Below are 21,182 nucleotides of genomic sequence, written 5' to 3' on the forward strand. Positions count from 1 at the left end.
CCTGTTTTACACTAAATAGGTAAGAGGAGAGGAAAAGTTTTCTATTGTGAACTTGATTGACTGTACAGTAGTGGTGACTGGGGGGAAATGCAGTTTGAAGTACTCATCCTCTTGCTTTCGAGAATGAAGTGCTCAAAAGTGCTGACATGGAAAGCCTTATATATCTGGCCTTGATGATAAAAAACCACATTCCTTTTTACCAGATACTAAGGAATGGGTTTTTTGTTACAATGTAATGTCTTAGATGTGATTTGTGAACTGATTAACTTTTAGTGGCTACTATTTTGATTTCCATATCAGTACTATTGGGATGCTGTTAAACTGCACGCATTTGCCGTCGTAAATTTACTAATTAACAACAGCTGTTTTGCTTAGCACATCTTTGGTTGTTGAGCTCTGTGCTTTTGTAGATATCATTTAACAGGATAACTATAAAATTCTTGACTTATACAACTGATAGGTTGAGGCATCCTTTTAGCTGAATAATGTGTGCCTATAATATATGGCCACATCATTATTATTATTGTTAATACTACCTCTACCACTATTAGGAGTTTTCTGATCAGTCTATATTTTTGTTTACCGATTAAATCATTCATTCTGTGAAGTTTTATTCAGACTTCTGCACGGTTAGGATTTAAGTATTTCTTTGTCACTGATAGAAGTAATGGGCTTGGCTCTGCCTTTTGTTACAGTAGTGCAAATCTAGAGTAATTGAATTGCCAATATAACAGTGCCAAGGAAACAGCAAATTTAGGTCGAATGCATGTTTGCTATTGTCCTTAAGAATTAGTTTACTCATCTCTAAGTCCTTTCATTCATAAATGATGTGTCATTTTAGCGACCATAATTGCCTTCTGAAACAATGTTTTCTGTTGTTTTTCTAGGGATTTCCCAAAGTTGGAGGACTGTTTTGATTTTGTTTAAGAAAATGAAACACAGTTTTAGACCTGGGTCAGATGCCAGAAAACATTCTACTCTCGTCCCCCTCCCTCTTCTTCTGCCTTTTGCTTTGAGCCCCATAACACCTCTTTCATTTAACTGCTCTAAAGGTATGAGTTTGATGAAGATTCTGGCCAGAGCCCCCTTTTGTGTATGCCCTGCGTTTTGAAATATTTGTAAAACCAGGGCCTGTGCTTGACTCTCCTAGATTTTGGGCTGTAAACAACAACAACCAAAAAAAAAAAAAAAAAAAAGGCAAACCCAGAAGAAGAACAGGCACTTAGGGGTGAGGTACATGTACAAGTTACTGTGGCTTAGTGAGTTGCCTTGCCTAGCTGAGCCAGGGTGGCATTCTCTGTGTGCTCTTAACCCATTATGAGCCCAAATGCCTTCACCTAAAGCTGTCTAACAGAGTCTTAATATGATAACGTTTACATTGGCTTCACAACAAGGGAAACAAAAAGAAGCCTTAATTGACTAGCTGTCATGATTCAGTGCCACATGGCATCTCTGTGTGGTGTCGGTACATGTACATATTTCCCCCATGTATATATGCGTGAGACCCCTTTGATGCCTAAGGTTAAATGTGTCTACTAAAGTATTCAGGATCAGGATATCAGCTGTGTTATCATTTCCCTGACGTTCTTACACTCTTAATCTTAAATAAAAATTTCTCTCACCATCTCTGCTTATTTTGCTTCCTATTCTTTTAATAACTTCATTTTCTCAAAGGTAGAGGAAATAAGTTGTTGCTGAGCTCCATTGTGGTAACTGACTGGAAGGTTTTCAAAGGTACTTTTAAAACTAGAATTAGAAAAGGCAGCTTTTTCTTTTTGTGTCATATTTTTCTCTGCATATGAGACATAGGTTTGTTTCACGTCTGCCAAGTTTAATTTTTTTTTTAGAATATTAAATATATTTTTAGAAGTTTAAATTCAGAGAGCAAAAATGTTAATATGCCAAAAGACAAAGTGTTTGAGAAGGTTGAAATAATACATAAATCATATCTTAAACAAAGTTATGCCTTGTTTGCTCAATATAGCAATTATATTGTTTTGATTTTGTATGGATAGCTGGAAACTTTACCTTGGCGACTTCTTTATCAAGTCTAATAACAAGCTGACTCCTGAGGTTCCTGAAAGTCCTCTCTTGCTTTTACATTTGTATAATTTAGAGGTAAAGGATGTTAAAAAAAAAAAAAAGAGAGAGAGAACTGGCTTAAAGGCTTCTTCCAGCGGTAGGTACTCCAGTCCATCAGCAATGCTCCTCCTGCTGAGCTGGCAGCTGCTTCCATAAGTTCAGCAAGGTCACCGTGGTTTCTTTCCTGTTGCTCCTCCAGGCATTGAATTGCTGGGGGAGTGGGAAAAAGGCATCTTCCTTTCTCGTCCTGCAACATAAAGACAAAAATCTTTCCTCACTATCTAGGTCTGTTCTGGTAATAGAGCATAAAAGCTCAGATATGATTAAAATTATTTAGGTTTCTGTTGTACCTTGGCCCAGAAATATCTGAAAGCGTATTACAGACTAATCGACATACCAGGATATGCATATCATATGTGAGGATGGATACACAGTGTGCATGCATGTTCTTCTGTGCGTGCTGGATTTGAAAATGCAAGGGGTTTCTTCACCGTTGACTTGCTGCTTTCTTAGGAGACAAAAGAGATTATTTGATAAATACTTCAAAATACCATTGCTGATAATTTAGGGCAATGCAGACCGATATATTCAGTTAAAACTCCTGGAGGAGAAAGTAGGTTTTTAAGGAATCGGAACACAAGCTGAGCTGTCTTTAGATCAAAATAAAAGCAGAAAATCCAGTGTTTATAGTAAGAACTCCAAGAGTCTATCACTCATCGTGCAAATTGTTCTTTGCAGTGCAGTGCACTGATGGATCTGATCCAGAAAAATCAGGCTGGGTGAAATTGTAAAGTAGATCAGTTCAGTTGCTTTAACCCCAATGTGGGCTTGTATTCAGGACTGAAGCGTTCTAAATTCAGGTAGATAAAAGGGAGGACTCTCATTCTGACAAAGGATGCGTTTAATGCAGTTATAAGTAGATTTGTTGAGATCACACCTTTAGTTTGTTTGGATTAATTTTCCTATTTGCTCCTTTCCAGGAAGCCCTACAATAAAGACAAAAGCCTATAGCTATAAATTTAGGTCTCCTTCCTTGTGGTTCTCATTTAAATATTTGAAGTTAGTTTGATTACTTTTTGGACGCAAATACAAATTGTTATCTCTTGTTTTGGCATTAAAAAGGGGGAAGAATCTTATTTAGCAGTCTTTCTCTGCCAGCTTATCATATATTTCACATGCAATTTTTTTCCTAATTATTCACTTACCAGACCATAGCAGCTCTGAACTGTTTATATATAAAGTCTGGTGTTTGAAGGAAAGTAACTTATATTTAAAATTTCCCTCTCTTTTTTAAGTACATAAACTTCTTAAAATACACAGACTCACATGCAATGCCAAATGTGCCCTTCCAGTATATAATAATAGGGATCTAATTGCACCAGTTTCCCAAGGGGCACAAAAGTAGAAAAGCAGAGCCTGTGTGGAAAACACCCTTTTTTTTCGCCTTTGGCCGTGACAGGCTCCTGCACTCAGAATGAAATTCCATCCTCACAGAACTCTATAGCAAAGATTTGACTGACTCCGTGGAGGCAGGATTTGGGCCCACATGCCTGATTTCAGGGTATGATTTTAGTGATGAAACAAGCTTTAGGGAGGGGGAAGGAGTATTCACTTTAGAAGGAAGAGTTGATTTTTGTGCATTTTCTCCAGTCTCTCTCCTATGCTGGAATAACTTTCTTCTTTGTTGTATTCCTTCGTCTTTCTGAGGAAGACCAGAAAAAGCACCTAGTAAGCAGACACTCAGTTCTTCCAGAAAAGCTCAGCTGGAAAATTTGCTTTGATTTTTAACTGTGCGTGTACAAACTCAGTGGCACCCGTGGCAAAGCAGGAGTCCTTCTGTGAAAAGGAGACAATTATGACAGCAGTAAGAAGCCTACTTTGGCATGTTGGTGCCCCAAGATCTGTCGACTTGAAGTCATGTTTCCCAGTAACTCGTTGCTCACAGAGTGTAGCTAAGAGGCCATGCTAATATTTCCTTCCTGAAGGGAGAGAGCACATTGGGTTGTCCTTAATGTGAACTGCGTGAACTTTTATACCTTTTCCTTTTCTTCTTGTCTTCTCAGAAGGAGGAATATTTGTCCCAATATATCCAAAACACGCTGTTATGCAGGACTGGCTTATGAACAGCATTTAATAAAGTAAGATTTCACTTTCTAATCTCAGGTTTGTAAGATTAATATAGTTTTCATTCACATTGCACTAAGTTAGGTGGTCTCAGTTTATTACTATCAGTTTTTCCAATCGATCAAACTCAGGTAATTACGGGTTTTTTTGGTACATTTTTATTTCATCTCCTGTTTCCCTGGAGTCACCTATTATAGCCTCAGCCCAAGTGAAATATTTCAAATTTGCTCCCCATCCTGTTTGTATACAATGAATCAAATCCTTGTTTTGGATGTATTTGATGTGATGTTTGCTACGATTCTCTCATTGCTGGAAGATGAGGTGGGATATTGCTGGGTGCGTTGGTCTACCTTTGTGTCTTACCCTTTCCTTTAGTTGCATGGGAAACACACTATTGCAGATGTTGGAGTTCCCTCTCTCTGAGTTGCCTTTTTACCTCCTGAGGTAGATTTTTTTTCTCTCATCCACTGAGGGAACCTAAACAAAACTTTGTGTTCACAAGTCTTAAAAAAATGCAAGTCTGGGACTTGGTCATATTTGCTTTCCTAATGAATGCCAAGCCTACACACATATGTATGAATTATAATACTGTTGCATATTAAAAAGTTCATGTTACCTGATGTATACATATATAAAGAGTGAGAGATATATATCTCTCATATAAATATATATATACACTCATATAAAGAATGAAGTACATCAGTGTTTATCTTTTACCATTTACTCAGCACCCTATGTAGTCACACACAAGCAGGCAAAAGAGCAACTAATCAAACCTTTTAGAGCCGCCAAACCCACTTTTTGTCTTTATTATGAAACTAAGATTTGGTCAGCTGAGGTCAAGTTGTGCACTTAACACAGCTTCCATTATAGTCAGTGAACTCTGTAACAGAGAGTAAAGTCAAAATATAAACAGAGAACATTTCTGCAGCAGCTCTGGGCTGGGATTAACTTGGATCACCTAGTCTTCTGCTTTTAATGAAATTCTCTCCCTTGTATTTTCTTGTTTGGAAGAGAGTCCAAAGTTATCTCATGCTAATTTAGTTAGGCAGTGCCCTCCAGGGATGTCACAGGCCTCCATGACCTCTCCAGAGAGACTCAGCAAAGGGATGAGGAGAATTAAACATTCCTGAGAAATTGCAAAGCAGCAGCCCCCAGAGATTTTACATAGAAACGAGCTCCAGACTAGCTGCCAGAGACCCAAGTCACCTTTTCAGCACTTCCTTGACATGTCTCCACCAGTCCCATCTGGCTTGATTCAGGGGGTCAGCGTGGGGACTGAGGAGAGGTGGCAGCTAGAGAGAGGGAGATTCGAGGGAGGTCTGACTGCGGCGGTCTCAGGCTTTAGATGTTTCCCTGGGATGTGCAGCTAGATGGTTTTGTTCCCTTTCCTTCCCACACGGTCTCATGCTTCGGTCTTTTTCTTTGTGCTGAAAAGGGGAAGAATACTAAGGGAGGATGTTTAATAATAAGTTTAGTTATTGTTTCACCATGCGGTGCAACAGTTTGTTTCATACCTGGTTTTACAACCACCTCTTGGGTCTGATGCAGAAAATACTCCAGCGTCAGAGAGCTACTTACACTAACGTGAACTACAGGTCCCGCTTTTCTCTTTTTTACATTGACAATCAGGCTGTAGAAATTCATGAATTTAATCTCATGTGAAGTCAGAGTCAGGCATTGTTTGCAGGACGAGGCTTATTTCTATGGGAAAAGATTCAAAGAGTTTCTTTCCAGGTTTCCCTCCATTATTGTGCGAAAGGGGGAAAAACTTAAATTTGCTGAAGGTTAAGTGAGAGAGAAAAAGACACCAAGAAACCACTGTAGCTTGCTTATTAGTATCATGACTGCCTGAATAGTTATCTCACTTATCTCTTGCATCACAACGGAAATGTGTGATATCTCAAGAAATGTCTATTTAATTGAGTTTCAGAATGCGTAATCTAACAATCATTTCTGTGTGCTCAAGTCCTTGGGCTTTCTTGCTCGTTTAATTAATTTTTTTTTTCTTAGTCCAGAGCTAGTCAGTATAAAGGAAGAATCTTTGAATTCCCACCTTTTAGAGGGAAAATTAGCTTTTTTTTTTTTCCACTATAGAAGTGCAGACAAAGGCATCTAATTCCATAAGGAATAACACACTTCATCATGAAATGTCTGTGCTACCCTTAACTTTCTTATAGCACCCGAATTGCATAAATATTATCAGTCCAGCTTCACAGACAGCAAAATTTAGAAGGTAAGATTAAATGCTACAAATGTAGCCCTTTGTCAGGGCTACAAAGAGAGTCATTGTCACAGCTAAGATCGGGACATTGGAGATGGTGTCTGCTCATCATTTGCTTTGACCAAACCAAAAGCAATAAACAGGCTGGGCATAAAGCTGGACCTATGCAATGAGAATATGATTTGTGGCATAGCTATTAAAAAAGAATACACAGAACATTCACATGAAATATGTTTCAGCAGTTGAGTTATTAAAAAAAAAAAAAAAAAAAGACTTGCACATGGAAACCAACATATAAGGGATGATAGTGTGGTTGTGGTGATAAATCCATTGCATTCTGCAATGACTCATGCCTGTGCCACTGTTATTTGCCTGAGAACAGACCTCTGGCCCCCGCCAAGTAATGCTTGTGGGAACGTTGTTCCCAGTGTCTGGCCTGTGGGGGTTATTCCAGCCTTAATGGCAGAATATCTCGTGTGTGTAGAGTCTCGTTCATGTCCACTGGGGAGGGAGGGCCCTTACTTTGTCTAGATGTGATATGAGCAATGACTTGTGACGTGCATACAGCAGAGATTTATTGCAAGCAAGAGCTGAAGTGTGATAATGCTACTGGGGTATTCTGTAATAATATGGTAAAACACTTGTCAGCACTTCATCTCAGGCAGTGAAAGTCAATTGTATATGCTACACAGAGACAGATAAAAAACATAAGTATACTTAAAACTTCATATGGTTTGCATTTTTCGTAACAGCTCTCCTGACTCTAATATAATACAGGTTTTAATTTTGTTTTGGGTAAGTGGATGTGCTTACAGTCTCACACCCACAATTCCATGGCTTTAAATAGAATCGCTCCCAGGGTGCATAAAAGAACACATGCTGTTATGTGAAGGATTTATCCAGGATGCCAGGACTGTATTTATTGCTGGGAACAAACTGAATAAAATTTTCTATTCCAGTTTGACACTAGCCCACGGAGAGCAGCCATATCTACAGTTCTAATGCAGACCCTTCACTTTCCCTGTCTCAGGATACGGTGTGATAAACTGCTGTTGCAGAAGTAGTAATTACTAATGACGGTGGAATCGGAATGACCAGAACAAGCCAAGGGAAGGTCAATGTGAAGTGCCCTCCAAATGTATTTTTGAATATGCTCAAAAGAAATCCTCCTTATTGCCTTTCTACATCTGTGCTGCAGAGCCAGACTTCTAAAATACGTCCTTTGGTTTCTGGGATTGTTGTACCATTAACCTTTTCTATCTGAAATTCCCGTGCCCTGATTTGAGATGGCATAGACCATGAGCTGGTATCCAACACTGAACACAGAGGAACTTGGCCAGAGCAAGAGCAACGCTAATGCTGTGGCAGCAAATCTGTGAGGTGGATTCCTCTGTCCTAGGGCTTGGTTTAAAACCGCCAGACTCTCTGCATAAGCTGCTGTATCACATGGTGGTGGTTTTGGGTACTGTTGGCCTAAAATTGAACTTGTGACATGAGGTAAAAATAAAAAAGAAAATAAATCCTTCTGTATTGCATTACCATATCCCTGAGGCATCAAGGTTGTGTTCCTGTCTCTACTCAACCGAGAGAATTTAGCATCAAATTCCAAAATGTTGTCACCTGAAATGTTCTGGTAAAGTAAAAGAGAAATTCCACAGAACCAGAAATGAAATTACTTCAGCATCTTGATACTTTTTCAGGTGACTTTTTGCTCTCTGCAGTTAGTAAAACTGTGCTTGGTGTGTATTTTTACCACTGCCTCATAAGTAATGATGACTTAACGGTGAAAATCTTTTTACTTCCAACTCCAGTGGACTGAAAACTGCAATAAAATCAGAAGGTGAAGTTTCAATGATGTGTTAAAGGTAGCGTGCTCTTAGTTTACGCGGATTATTCAAAGATAACTCCAAATTTATAAGAACCCAATGTATAGTAAATGTTTTCCTCAGGATGAGTAAATTAACATTTTAAGTCAGTTGTTTCAGATTATTATTCAGGAGTCTAATATCATTTGGAAACTGGTAGCAGTCTGAGGAGAAAATGCTTTAGTGTTCAAAAGCACGAAGCCAGAATTCTGGAAATTTAGGGGGGAAAAGTAAAATATAAAATAGAATTCAGGTTAATTTTATGTTATTAACTCATTATATCTCCACGTATTTCTTTAAAAAACCAACTCTGTTCATAAATTTTATCTCGGTGCTCTTGCTTTGTTGCTTTTACTATCATAAAGGCTTGCTCTTCTTCCTTCCTAATTATACCCTCAAACACATATAAACATTATGAAGTACTGATATATTATCTCCGAGCCTGTCTGCCTGTGCTCTGGCAGTTCTCTGATGCTCTTAGCACTTTTTTAGAGTACTACCAGTGGCTCAACCTGCGTCAGGACCCTTTCTCTGGATAGGCACTGGGCAGATCCCTACAAACCTTAAGTGGGGAAGCTTGCAAACTGAAGAGGCAATGTTCACAAATGGGAAGAAAGAAAAGGAAGGTCCGGGGAAATGAAGTAATGGCCTGAATCATGGTATAAATAACAGCATTTTTCATTGTGTGGAGATCAGTAGGACTTTGATCCCTAGATCATGCTGCTCTTCTGACCCCGGCCAAAAGGAACGTGTCAGCTTGCGCTTAGCTGTAAGGGTCTAAGCAATCCAGGAAAGAAATAGGAGGCAAACAGGTGTCAGAAGCATGAACCAGGATCTTTTTATAGTCAAATGTTGCACTGTAAACATTTTGTGATCAATATCTACATTGTGATCGTTATTTTGGGGCTGCTCGTTTCGCTCCAGTAAACATGCCAGTACTTGACTTGAAAGCCTAGCCTGTTTTCTTGTGGTTAGATCGTGGCCCCAACCAGTCCTTCCTGGCACGGGTCCCTAAGACTTCTCTGCCCTCACCGCAACCTGGGTACAACCCTTTACTTTAGTGGTGAGTAATCCTGTCAAATGGGAGTCTGCTTCTTTGTGAAGAGGTATTTTGTCTTTCATTCATATAAAAATAGCAGGGAAAATTAATTCTGGAAGGGAAAAAAAGGGAGGGGGAGGTGGGTCAAATATCTTTCAGAATTGTCTGCTAGGTGGAGCCTGGGATCTTCAGAATTGTCTGCTAGGTGGAGCCTGGGAAACATTTATTTGTTCTATAGTCTTGTCTACGTAATACAAATCTGAATGGTTAAAACTCACACGTACTTTCTGGAATTCAAATTTTTCTCAGTTTTTTCTCTCTTTAGCTTTGAATTTCTTTCCCTTTTTTCTTAAACAGAATCTAAGGCACCCCTTTGTTAGCAATTGGGACAATATCCTCCCAAATAAAAATGAAAGAAACAGAGTATATATGCATCCTTTCTGTATCTTTTCATTTAAATTACTTTGTGTCACACATGTCACTTCCAATTTAACCATTTGAAGAATAAACAAACCATTGTGGACCTAAAAATCTGTTCAAATTTTTTGGCAGGAAAAAAAGGACTATATTAATTTTCATTGTTGGTGAGGTTTCCTAACAAGCAGCTTTACTGTTTCTTTTTTGCCTCCAGCTAGCAACTAAAGATCAGTTATAAAACTGTATACAAATACTTCCATGTATTGAAAGAACAATATTTTGACATTCAGTGACACAAGGAAAAAAAAAAAAGAAGCAGTAATCTAGTTTTTGATAACACAATGAGAACTTTGTGTTCAGCTGAGGTGCATGTGAGAAACATCGTGTTGCGTTAACAGGAAAGGTTGACCTTTAAGGTTTATCTGGATTATAATTCTTGTGGTTTTTATTAATAAAACTGCCTACTAAAGTTTCACGAGTCCTCCCTGAGATCTGTAAAACAATCAGCCTATCTGCTTACAAGAGAAAAGTTAGACAGTATTTCCTAGTATTTCCTACAGATGTGAGGGCTTTTGTTTCAGGAGACATTGATACTGTTTTCATTCAAGATGCTCCACAAAGATTATCAGGTATTTTATTATTTTAGTAACCTTATAATTGTTGGGTTATTATCTTTAAATATACCAACTACCCTCTTTTAATTTGAGAGAAAAAAGTAATGGATCTGAACACAGTTCAGCTCTGAACAAGTTGACATCTACAGACAAACCGTAGGATTTGACTTATTCAGTGAGCAAACTTCATATTGCTTCTGTGGCAAGTTATCAACTGTAACTTCTAAAATCTGTGAGAATGAGTTGCAATATATTATCTCTGTGCCTGAGGATACTTGTAGTATGTGTATTGGTACAAGTGATTTTTGTTGTTTGTTTTCTCTCTTGGGATTCTTAAGGTAAATTTTCCATTGTTTTTAATAAAATCATAGAATGGTTAGAGTTGGAAGGGACCTTAAAGATCTTCTGGTTCCAACCCCCCTGCCATGGGCAGGGACACCTCCCACCAGACCAGGTTGCTCAAATTCCCATCCAGCCTGGCCTTGAACACCTCCAGGGATGGGGCATCCACGACCTCCCTGGGCAACTTGTTCCAGTGCCTCACCACCCTCACAGTAAAGAATTTCTTTCTGGTATCTAATCTAAATCTCCCCTCTTCCAATTATCAACTGATGTGTTTTTCCTCTAAGAGGAAAATGTTTTCATCTTGAATCTGTTCTCGTTTCATACCTTTTCTGTTGGTGATATAACTGCCTATGGTTTGCAAACATCGCTCTTCTGAATGGAAGCAGCTGCCATGTCATAAGTACTCAATGTCTCCTCTGCTTGAGTAAAAAGGACAACGCTAAAGGAAAAGCTTTGTACGCAGACATTGGAGACCTTATGGTCAGCATTACACTGCTAAGGAAGAAGCATATCAAAATGTATTTAAGCTGATGAGATCTGATAGATACTTAAATGGTGTTCAGAAGGGTTTTTCCATGACTGGAGGTTCCATGAGCAACAGATTTTGCACCAACACTGTGATTTTTGGTGATCTGAGAAAACAGGATGATGACTCTTCAGGGGAAAGGAAGAGGCATGTGTCCTGCCCTTCTTGGGCAATACCTCTTTTGCTGTACGTTTTGAGAGAGGGTTGAACTTATGAAAAGTGTCACTCTTCTTGCAATGATAGACAGTGACCTCAGTCATGAACTTCAGCTTGCCTTTCAAATACAAACTGTAATGGTGTACTAAGGTTCTTGCTTATTAGGTGTACACCCTTACTTTTTAAGTATCTGAGCAAGAAGGGTTGTATTTTAGGAAAAAAATTCTTAGGAGCACATTGATTACACGTACTGCCATATTCCTGCTGTCATTGGCTTCTTGGAAGTATCAGCGTGCCTGGCAGCACATCCCTGTGGTTTTCTTTGGCAAGACTCTCCCTGCTGTGCTTGCCTTGCCTTCTAACATCATCAGAAACAAGTACTAAAGCAAGTCATTACTTAGACTGAACTCCCATTGTGCCAGGGAGCATGGGATCATGCCCAACACTTTTGTGTTGGCTTTCAGGCAGAGGCAGCTTACACTTTATTCTGATCACAAGACCTTTTTTGCTGCATTTGAGTTTTGTCAGTGTTTTTCATCCATGTGTGCGATGCCCCTATTGTGTGCAGAATATGTGTAAGGAGGGGTTTTCCCCCTCTGTTGTGTATTATATTTATGTATCACAGTCTTTTTATATAGTCTCCTTATATAACACATGCCTGCTGGGTACACCCAGTACACACCTACACTTTTAACAGCTGCAGAAGTCAATCAGATGTGTGTGACTCAGACAGTGTAGCACCTCTTCTTCCTCCCCTGCCCCTCCAAAAGTAAATAAATAGATAAACTGGAAGTCAGTTTGGGTTCAGAGCTCTGAGTCGATGTTCCCGGTCTCACTTTTCTAAGGCACAATCATTCATTGTGGTCATTTCTGTAGCATCTTGAGAAACCACAGCCAGTCAGCTGGGTTGTGTCAGCAGGAGCCGGGTGATGGCATCTGGAACTGCTTCACATCCAGGCAGGCAGGAAGTGCATGAGTATGACATCTCCCCACGCGCAGCGCAGAAGATGCCGAGCAGCTTCTTTCCATGCCAGTGCAATTGAGCTGGGACAATGTAGAGAGGGAGGTGATACAATAGCCCTGTCTTTTGTGGCACATGCACGTGTCCCTCATGATGCATGCAGGAAAAGCAGTCATGCCAGGCCTTTGTGCTCACCATATGGGGAGAAGGTTCTCCTTTGCTGCCACATCCCTGTAAAGGCTCATGATGCTTTGGCCCAAAATGCTCAATTCTCCTTCTCAGTGGTGACCCCAGCAGGATAGCTAGGTTTGGGATCACTAGAGAGTACCATGTCCAACCCACTGAATTCTTCTGCCACTTCTAGACAATAGAATATGGAATACTGTAAAGACAAAATTTCTATAAATGGTGATAACGTACTTTTGGGTCTCTCTGGGTGGTAATGTTTTTCTGCCTTAGTCAGAAATTGCTCCCTAATTGTTGACAGCCTTGAGGTAACCCATGCCCTCCGCAAGTGATAAGTAAGTAGAGCTAGACATTCACCAGTCTCTGCTTCGTCTCTGAAATGCATGGACAATGCACCCTGCATCAGGCTACAACTATCTGTTCCATCTCCTAAAGTAAACATTACTGATTGGGTTTGCTTTTTTTTGGTGTGTGTGGCAAATACAAAGAAGTCAGAAGTTCTCTGCATAATACCTAGAAATATGTACAAAAGATTTTTTGACAGTACAGGGCTTGGAAAATAAATGCTCCATAGCGGTGCAGGGCAATGGTAATTAGTACCAATAGGAACATATTCCGTTTATCACGTTGCTTGCCTGCTTAGTCATATTCAGTTTGGGTCTTGCATCGGATAAGACATAAGGAAAAGCTTTACTCATTCTCTTAAAAAATCATCTTTAGGTTCAGAAATTTGGATTTGTATTTCTTTTTCTTCTTAAATAGGCAGATACCTGATTATGGGCCCATTTTAACAATATACAGTGCTAGAGCAGACAGTAAAAGAAAAGTATCAATATAGACAGAGTTAAACATAACCTCAGCTACTGAGCCTTTGTTATCCATGGATGACAGCCCAGTTAATAAATGTTTTCTCACTGGGATGCTGGACTGGAAGTTAATAGTGAAACACACCTACAACGTACTCCAGATGCTCAAGACAAGCAGACACATCACAATCATAACAGCAGTGGCATGCACAGAATGTACCTATATGGGGCTTGTGTTAGTCCAGCTTGGGTTTTCCCCCTTAACTACCCCAGGCACAAACACTATGTAAGCAAAGAAATTTGGGCAGGGAGAAGACTGGTTCATGTTTTAGATATGTTGCTTGAAAATGGTGCTTACTACTGGCAGGGTTTTATATACAGAAAAGGGAAGAGGGGAAAGATGAAAGAGGAAAGATTTTGGCAGAGGCTGTAGTTCAGGCATGCAGAACAGATATCTTAGTCCACATAATCATAAAAGTGTGTCCGCTTGCTAGACTTGCTACATATCTCTCTCCGGTTGAGTTTCTGTATTTAAATGTAAATGACATAGTATTGCCTTTAGACTTTGTGAGTCATTAGACCAGAGCCAAAAAGAGTTCAAATATGAAAAATATGTTTTGTTACATTTGCCATTAAAGGAACAGTCTTATTCTAAGACAGCCAACGCCTGAATTGTTTCCATCGTAGTTTTCTCCCCCTTTGCAGCATTTCCCCACATTTTGTTAACCGGATCGTGCAAAAAGTTGAGGGGATGGTAGCAGAACTGAACACAAGTAATTTCTTGACTTGATGTCAGCCCATCCAAAAAAGCCTTTACAAAGAAATACAGGAAAATCCACGATTCTCCATTCCTGCACCAGAAAAATTCCTAAAATATATGACCTTGCGATGGTTAAAAGATAGCCAAGAGCTGGGCGATGTTTTTATCCCAGTTCAGCCATGTCATGGGTCATGTGGTTCAGCATGTGAACAGGAAGGTGAGAATGGGTGAACTTTTGCCTCAGTTGTGCAGTCCATCAGAGAATAAATGGAGCAAATCACTCTGCAGCTGTATCGGGAGGTAAACGGCTGAATACCTCTCACACAGAGGCCTTTGTGTCCTGGACATGATCTAGCATTATGATGGGACGCACTAGGCTGAGGCTTTGTAGCAATTACTAACCCATTATCACGCTAGAACATGAGATCATTTATCTTCTAATTCAGAGTGTCACCTGTTCTTCATTTGCCAGTCAATAACCATTAATTACTTTCAGTGGAAATTTAAACAAAGCTTTTCCCCTCTGTTAAAACCAGTAAGCCATTCAGTAATGACAAATAAACCTGGAGCTGTATCTCCCCCTTTCCTCTTATTCTCAGCCTGGAGTCTGGTACAATATGAACTCTTAAAGGAAATGCCTAGAAACTGATAGGTCAAGGGCCTTTATTAGTCTGATGTGGGGGGAAGCACATTCCTGGCACTTGCTGTAGGGAAAACATATAGCTACTGCTTGTACACAGACTTCTCATTGGTTGTCACAGGCTGTACCTGTGGAAATAAAGATTTGGATGCGGAGCTTGCTCAAAGATTTTTCCATCTTCTGGCTTGCCTCTGTGTATTTTTTACAGATTGTTCCTGCAGACCCGTTCAAAGCAACAGTGTTTGGTCGTCTTCCTCAAAGCAAAACAGAACTATCACTTACTTTGTTTGTAATTATTAGCATGTTCCTTTCTTTCATACCTGATTTGATTGAGGTAATTGTAAATGCCAACAGTTGTGAATGCCAGAAAAAATAAAGGAACCAGCAGTGATAGATTCTCAAGTAATCATTAATCTAAACATTCTTTCCTGGTAGGAGTTGAGGCAAAAATTGCTTTTAGCAACTATGTCTGCATTGTTTGATCGTTGCTAAGTTGATCCTGTAGAAATTTACTGCGGTTCAAGTTGTATTTCTAAGATGGTGATTGCTTCTTCTTTGAAATGGTAGACAAGAGCTGATACATCCAGATGCATAAAACTTGGTGGGACCAGTTGTCGAAGGCTGGGTTTTTGTTAGTATTTTGTAGCTGTCTCCTTCAATGTAGTGCAAGATTTAGAGTAAAGAGAAACTTTTAACACTCTTTTGTATTACTACACAAGATTAATCTCTAAATATTTTATATACTCATTGGATTGTTGAATGCTCAACATAAGCACCCGCACTAAAATTGTGTCCAATGAGCTACAATACTGAGGTCTCTAAAAGCGGAGGGGTGGCAAAAAATTATCACTTCTACTTAGACATGCTAATACTGCTTTACAAAAGTGAGTAGTAATTAGCAGGTCTTTATGTTAATATTGCATATTTTGTCAGCCTACTGAATTTGGGAGTGGGGGTGATTTTTACCAATATATGTGACTTGGTTGTTGTATCTCTGTCAGATGTAACTGATGCTACAGTGCTCTATACGTTTCAAACAAAGAAAGACGAGATCTTGAATGCATTATATACAGCAAACATCCACTGAAGTCAGGAGGAGAACCACTATAAATTCTGACTCTGACTGACTGTCTAATGTTGGAGATCCTTATTTGCTCAAATAGTGCCTTTTCATATGAGGAAGCTTGTTGTTTTCAGCTGGGCTACTTAATGAAAGCTGAAGGTCTGTGAAATCAGGGACTAGGTGAGGAGAACCAGAGCTATCAATTACTCATTTTAGGTATTCCTTTTACCTTTCTGTGAAGCTGCTACTACTGTGAATCCTGAAAGCTTGTCCAGTCATAAAGAAACAGGAGCTGGTGATTTACGGCGACCTCTCAAATCAGCAGGGAAACCCCAATGTTCGAAGAAAGCTCATACAAGAGAGAGGAGTTAAGACATCTCCTCCCCACAAGAGGAGTTTCATCAGCCAGTCGGGTATTTCTGCGTCATTGGCTAGGATGTTCAATTCTGGAAAGGAAAAATAAAGTTGCTGCCATTGTCCTGCCCAGCAGGTCATATCCCTAAAGCACAATTAATGTCAAGGATTTACACAGCAGTTGCCCAAAACCCAGCCTTCCACACACGTTCAAGAATCAAAAAAGTTCAAAAGGAACATGTTAATAAAATCTTGTCAAAACTTTGGAAGATGCATAAAATAATAACTGGGAAGAAAAATGACTTGCAAATAGAACCATTTAAGTAGAATGTATCGTCCTGCTATGCTGGACACTGATTTATTAAGAATAGGGGGGGAAAAATTGAATATTTCAGGTGGTATTTACCAAGAGAAACTGAGCTGTCCCAAAGCTTTTATTAATCTGATTTGCAGAGTATCCACTACCATCAAGGGACCTACTAAAGTTGTTTGCTTTAAAGCTGATGTGAAGAGGTCAATGCAAATAGCGTTGTGGATTATGCTGTGAGAAGATGACAGTCCTTTTTACCATATGGAGAGAAAGTTGAATTATTTTGTTTTTCTTTTCTGGTTATTTATTAAATGAGGATCATGCCATACAGATATTCCCTTTTCCTCTCCAAAGGAAATGAAGTGTTTACATCATTTTGATTGATCTAAAGTAATAATTACTCTGTCCACCTACAGCTCCCAAGCAGTCAAATAGTCAAGTCGCTAGAGCAGTGGCTTGTACATCAGACAACTGAAACCTACCTGCCATTATACCTCAGACAAGTCACACGTGTCTTTGTGTGCCTCTTTTTCCATCTGCTTTCCTGCTTTCCTGCTGACTTAGCTGGCCAACCCTCTGAGATGGTGCTCATCCATCATTACTTGTTTGTGGGAGGGAACTCTGTGAAAGACATTGCTGTGGGAAGTAAACCTGCCCACCTGAAATGCAAATATGTTGACAATCCATGAAGTTTTGCTTTAAAACCTACAGCGATTTTTGCAGGAGGTTCTCTGACAGAGATGTTAATGGTTGTCTCATTTTTCTACCAGCATTTTCTCTGTTTCTGAGTCAAAAGAAAAAGTTTCTGCTACAGTGCTTTAATATGTAACATTCAGCACATATTCAGCAGGAAAAGCAGGTTAATTTGGTCAAGTCCACTGCTGACTATTCTTACGTACTTTTCAGTTGCTTACTCTTAATTAAAATCTCGACTAAACGGCAACAAACATGACAGAGGAAAGAGCCAAAAGGACCTATATTTTCATGATCCAATGTGTTTGGCACTGTTCTATAACAGACAGACCACAGCAATCTGGACTGAAACATTGCAAAGTTTTGTTCTTTTCCCCATATCTGTGTCAATTCACGCGGCGTTTAAACAAGTGAATCCATGCTCTTGCGCACTAAACCAAGTCTCAGTGTTCAAAAGTAAACATATTAAAGTCTCCCCTGCAGAAACCCCTGCAGTGAAACAAATTGAAAATCAAATAGAGCATTGTTTTCTATAGTAAGAAATAATTGAACTCTTTTCAGCATTGCACTGAACTGGTTAATAGCCACCATGTTAGGAAAGTACTCATTTCCCCAGCTTGGGGTATGTGTGTGTATGTATAGTTATTTCCAAATTAAAAAAAAAAAATGCAGTAATATAATACCGTGTACTAAAGAGGTCACTTACATGTGCACTGAGTCTGACTTTGTTTGTCTTTCCGCAGGCCATGTGGCTGATGTTGCAAACGGATGAGCCTGAGGACTTTGTCATAGCCACTGGGGAGGTCCACAGTGTCCGTGAATTTGTGGAGAAGTCATTTAAGCACATTGGGAAAACCATTGTGTAAGTACGAACATGAGATAGCAGCTGTGTTGAACATTTCTGGCCCGTTGCATTTGCTACGTTACACACCGTTGTTTCTCTACATTATTCTTTTCTCTCCCACCTCGCTTTCTAATTTTGTAATATGTGAGACCTTCTGGGCATGAGTGAATGCCACAGCAGATATGCCTAGTGTTGCTCTCTAGGTCATAAGAAAAAAAAATTTAGGCAAGCACGTCTTAATTTTGTATTTCAAGTTTTCATTCTCTGTTCTTGCATTCACTCCCCAACTTGGGGGACAGATGCTCCTCCAAAGGTGTTAGTAACAAGGTGCGGTTCATCACCCTGCTGCAAAAGGAGTTTTTCTGCCCAATTTTGTGCCCCCAGATTCTCACAGTCTTGCTCCCATCCTCCGCCATCGCAAGAAATGACACCTGACAACCCTGTTCTTTCTGTGTCACAGCCCATCAGCCACACCACTAGGATTATGTAGCAACCCACTCTACCTTCCTATTAGCTCTTCTACTAAGCCATAAAAATGTTGAGCAGTGGGTGCAGAATGTTTACAATGCATATTCCACATAGTTTGATTGAAAATACAAAATTCCTTCTCAAGGTCATATAATAAAACCAGGATGGCTTGGTGAGCGCTTTCTGTAATTTATATTTTTATTGTTTATTATTTTTTCAATTTCCCTCCTTCTGTATCTTCTCTGGGCCCCATGCATCAACATACCAATCTCAGCTGGAAAAGGGAGAGGAAAGCCACAGGCTCTTCCATGACGCTAGCGCCAGGGCTGTTCCTCAGGCCATCAAAGTCACTTGTGCAGCTGGTGAACTTTTGACAGGGCCAATAAGTTTTACTTGGGAACAAAAACTTGACAAATTCAATAAATATGCAGAAGTGCACAGATATATACAATATTATTTGAACAGCCAGTGGGTGGCTGGGGAGGTAATAACATTTTCTTCTCAATGAGTTTTTAGTCTGGTTTCAATTTTTGGCATCAACTTCCAGAAAAAAGTCTGATGGGGGAGAGAGAGACTGCATAAATAGAATTTCTAGCCCAAAAGTTCAGTTTTGGGAGTAAGTTTCTTTCCGTATTTTTAGCATCTTAATAGCAAGATGTCCCTGCATGATCACATATTGTCCCTTGTGCCTTAACAGTAGTGAGGTTTGACAGGGTAAAGGGGAGGTAGTAGGAGCTCTAGTAATTGCTTTGTTTTTCTTATATGTTCTCCTTTTTCTATACTTTTGCTTCTTGTGTTCATAAGCTAATTCTCCCATTGACATGAGTATGCTGTGCATTCAGGAAATAGTTACTTATAAGTAAGAATTCTTGTGATTTTGAGAACTATTTTGTCCCTATCTAGTGTTGTTTGCAAAAGCAAGAATGAAAGTTTGGTGAGCGACTTTTATTTCTTTAATTATGATTACCTAAAATTAGAAACAAACGTGTAGGTCAGTACCTAGCCGAATGTCTTTATTTGCAGATATTCTCACCCTTGCAGTTTCCTTTGATGTCAATAAATTTATCCATTAGTTTAAAATTAAACTCCCTGATTTGGTGTTGGCCTAAGAAGTCTCAGCATTTCCCAGGTCTGATAAATCAGCATGTATTTTCCAGAGAGCAAATTAAACTCTCAAGAAAACCTAAAGAAAAGAACAACAATGACACAAATAGAAGTGAAAGTATTTTTATTAGTAGCTTCTGTTATAGAGAGGATATTAAAGGCTTACATTAGATTTAGTTGGTCCTAACACACAAAATTTTGTGTCCCATTTGTTTAATTTTTTGCTCACATATGGCTCCACATGGTGGACTGCATATCATTCCTGTTGGTGATTACTGTGGTCAGTGTTCAGACTAAATCAATCTGTCACAGGTTTCTCTCTCAGGGAAACTTTACAGTAAGACTCCAGGTCATGAGGTAGGGCTGGTATTTTGTGTGTACAAAAGCAGAGTTGCATTTTTTTATACTGATCAATAAAAGTAATTTTAAAAAATTGTATACGAATCCATGTGACACTTAGTGACATAGATTTTTAGGAATGTAAATAGTTTTAGAAACGGGGCTTGGGCTACTAATTCCCATGGCAGTTCTGAAATTTTTCTTGACTGTAAGTTATTAATTCCTTATGCCATTTGCAGGTGATACATAAATAGCTATACATGCGGGGACATATTAGGTGCTAATGATAATTTTGTTGCTGATCATTTTGACAGTGGTGTGATTCTGATCACTTTAGGTATAGTCTAGCCAGACAAACCAGCCATTTGTTCCCCCAGCTCCCAGGGTGGGGATAGTGACACAGCAGACACACTACTCATCCTGTAGCCATCATTCATCTTTCCAATTGTGCTAGATGTGAAGTATTTCTCAGTGTTTGGAAAGTTTTGTTAAGAACCGCCATAATTTTTCTAGGTGTCATCCCAGCCCATGCTTTTGCAGCACACACACGAGCTCCCTCCTTACCCTCGCTGGCGTCTTGGCCAGCCCGCTGGTAACCTCTCACATTCTTTGTAAACCCCAAGGGCTTTCTGCCCCCACCTCCTCCAGTTTGAATATATCTTCTTCAGGGAGTATCCTGGCAGCAAAATCCTCCCTTTTAGCATTGTGGGATCCCACTGGCGAGTCCCATTGATCTGTTCCTTTACAATTTATGAGGCACCTAAGAACCAGCGCACCACGGTGCAAATGCTAAATGAGTTCCTGCGAGGATGGCTGCTTTCTTCCTATCTCCCTTCCTCAAAGTTTGGTTGAGTTGTTTGGTGGTTTTTTTGCAGGGTTGCAGGCATTATGAAATTTTGCAATCTCAAAACCTTATCTGGGAAATTTCCAGCAGCCCTTTCCACTGCTGTAAGTGATGGCACAGCTTCCCAGTATTGCTGTACAATGTGCCTTTCAAAATTGATGGAATGATGGAGTAAATGGCCAGGAGGGATGTCATGGCAAGCAGCAGCTGGCAGAGTTTATAGCACATCTGAGAACACAGGGCACGTGTGCGCGGGCTCTTTACCATCCCTACTTTGTGCTTTGGCAGGGAAAGTTGCAAATGTAACTAAGTCAGCTGTCACATCTTGATCTTCCAGTAGAGAACAGGAAGAAAAGCAATCATGGCTGCCCCATCAACCAACTCAAAATATTTGTTTCATTTTTTTTTTTTAGTTTTT

General features: G+C 39.6%; 1 protein-coding gene across 1 annotated transcript in view; it reads left to right on the forward strand.

Moving 5' to 3' along the window:
* The window catches only part of GMDS (GDP-mannose 4,6-dehydratase), a 434,505-nt gene that overhangs the window by 333,372 nt on the left and 79,951 nt on the right, over positions 1 to 21,182 (forward strand). The window contains exon 8 of the mRNA XM_014941067.1: positions 17,909 to 18,027. Within this exon, the coding sequence (XP_014796553.1) occupies positions 17,909 to 18,027 (119 nt within the window). The remainder of the gene's footprint in view (positions 1 to 17,908; positions 18,028 to 21,182) is intronic.

This window comes from Calidris pugnax, unplaced genomic scaffold, assembly GCF_001431845.1.
Source record: "Calidris pugnax isolate Ruff unplaced genomic scaffold, ASM143184v1 scaffold8, whole genome shotgun sequence".
In the NCBI taxonomy this organism is placed as follows: domain Eukaryota; kingdom Metazoa; phylum Chordata; class Aves; order Charadriiformes; family Scolopacidae; genus Calidris; species Calidris pugnax.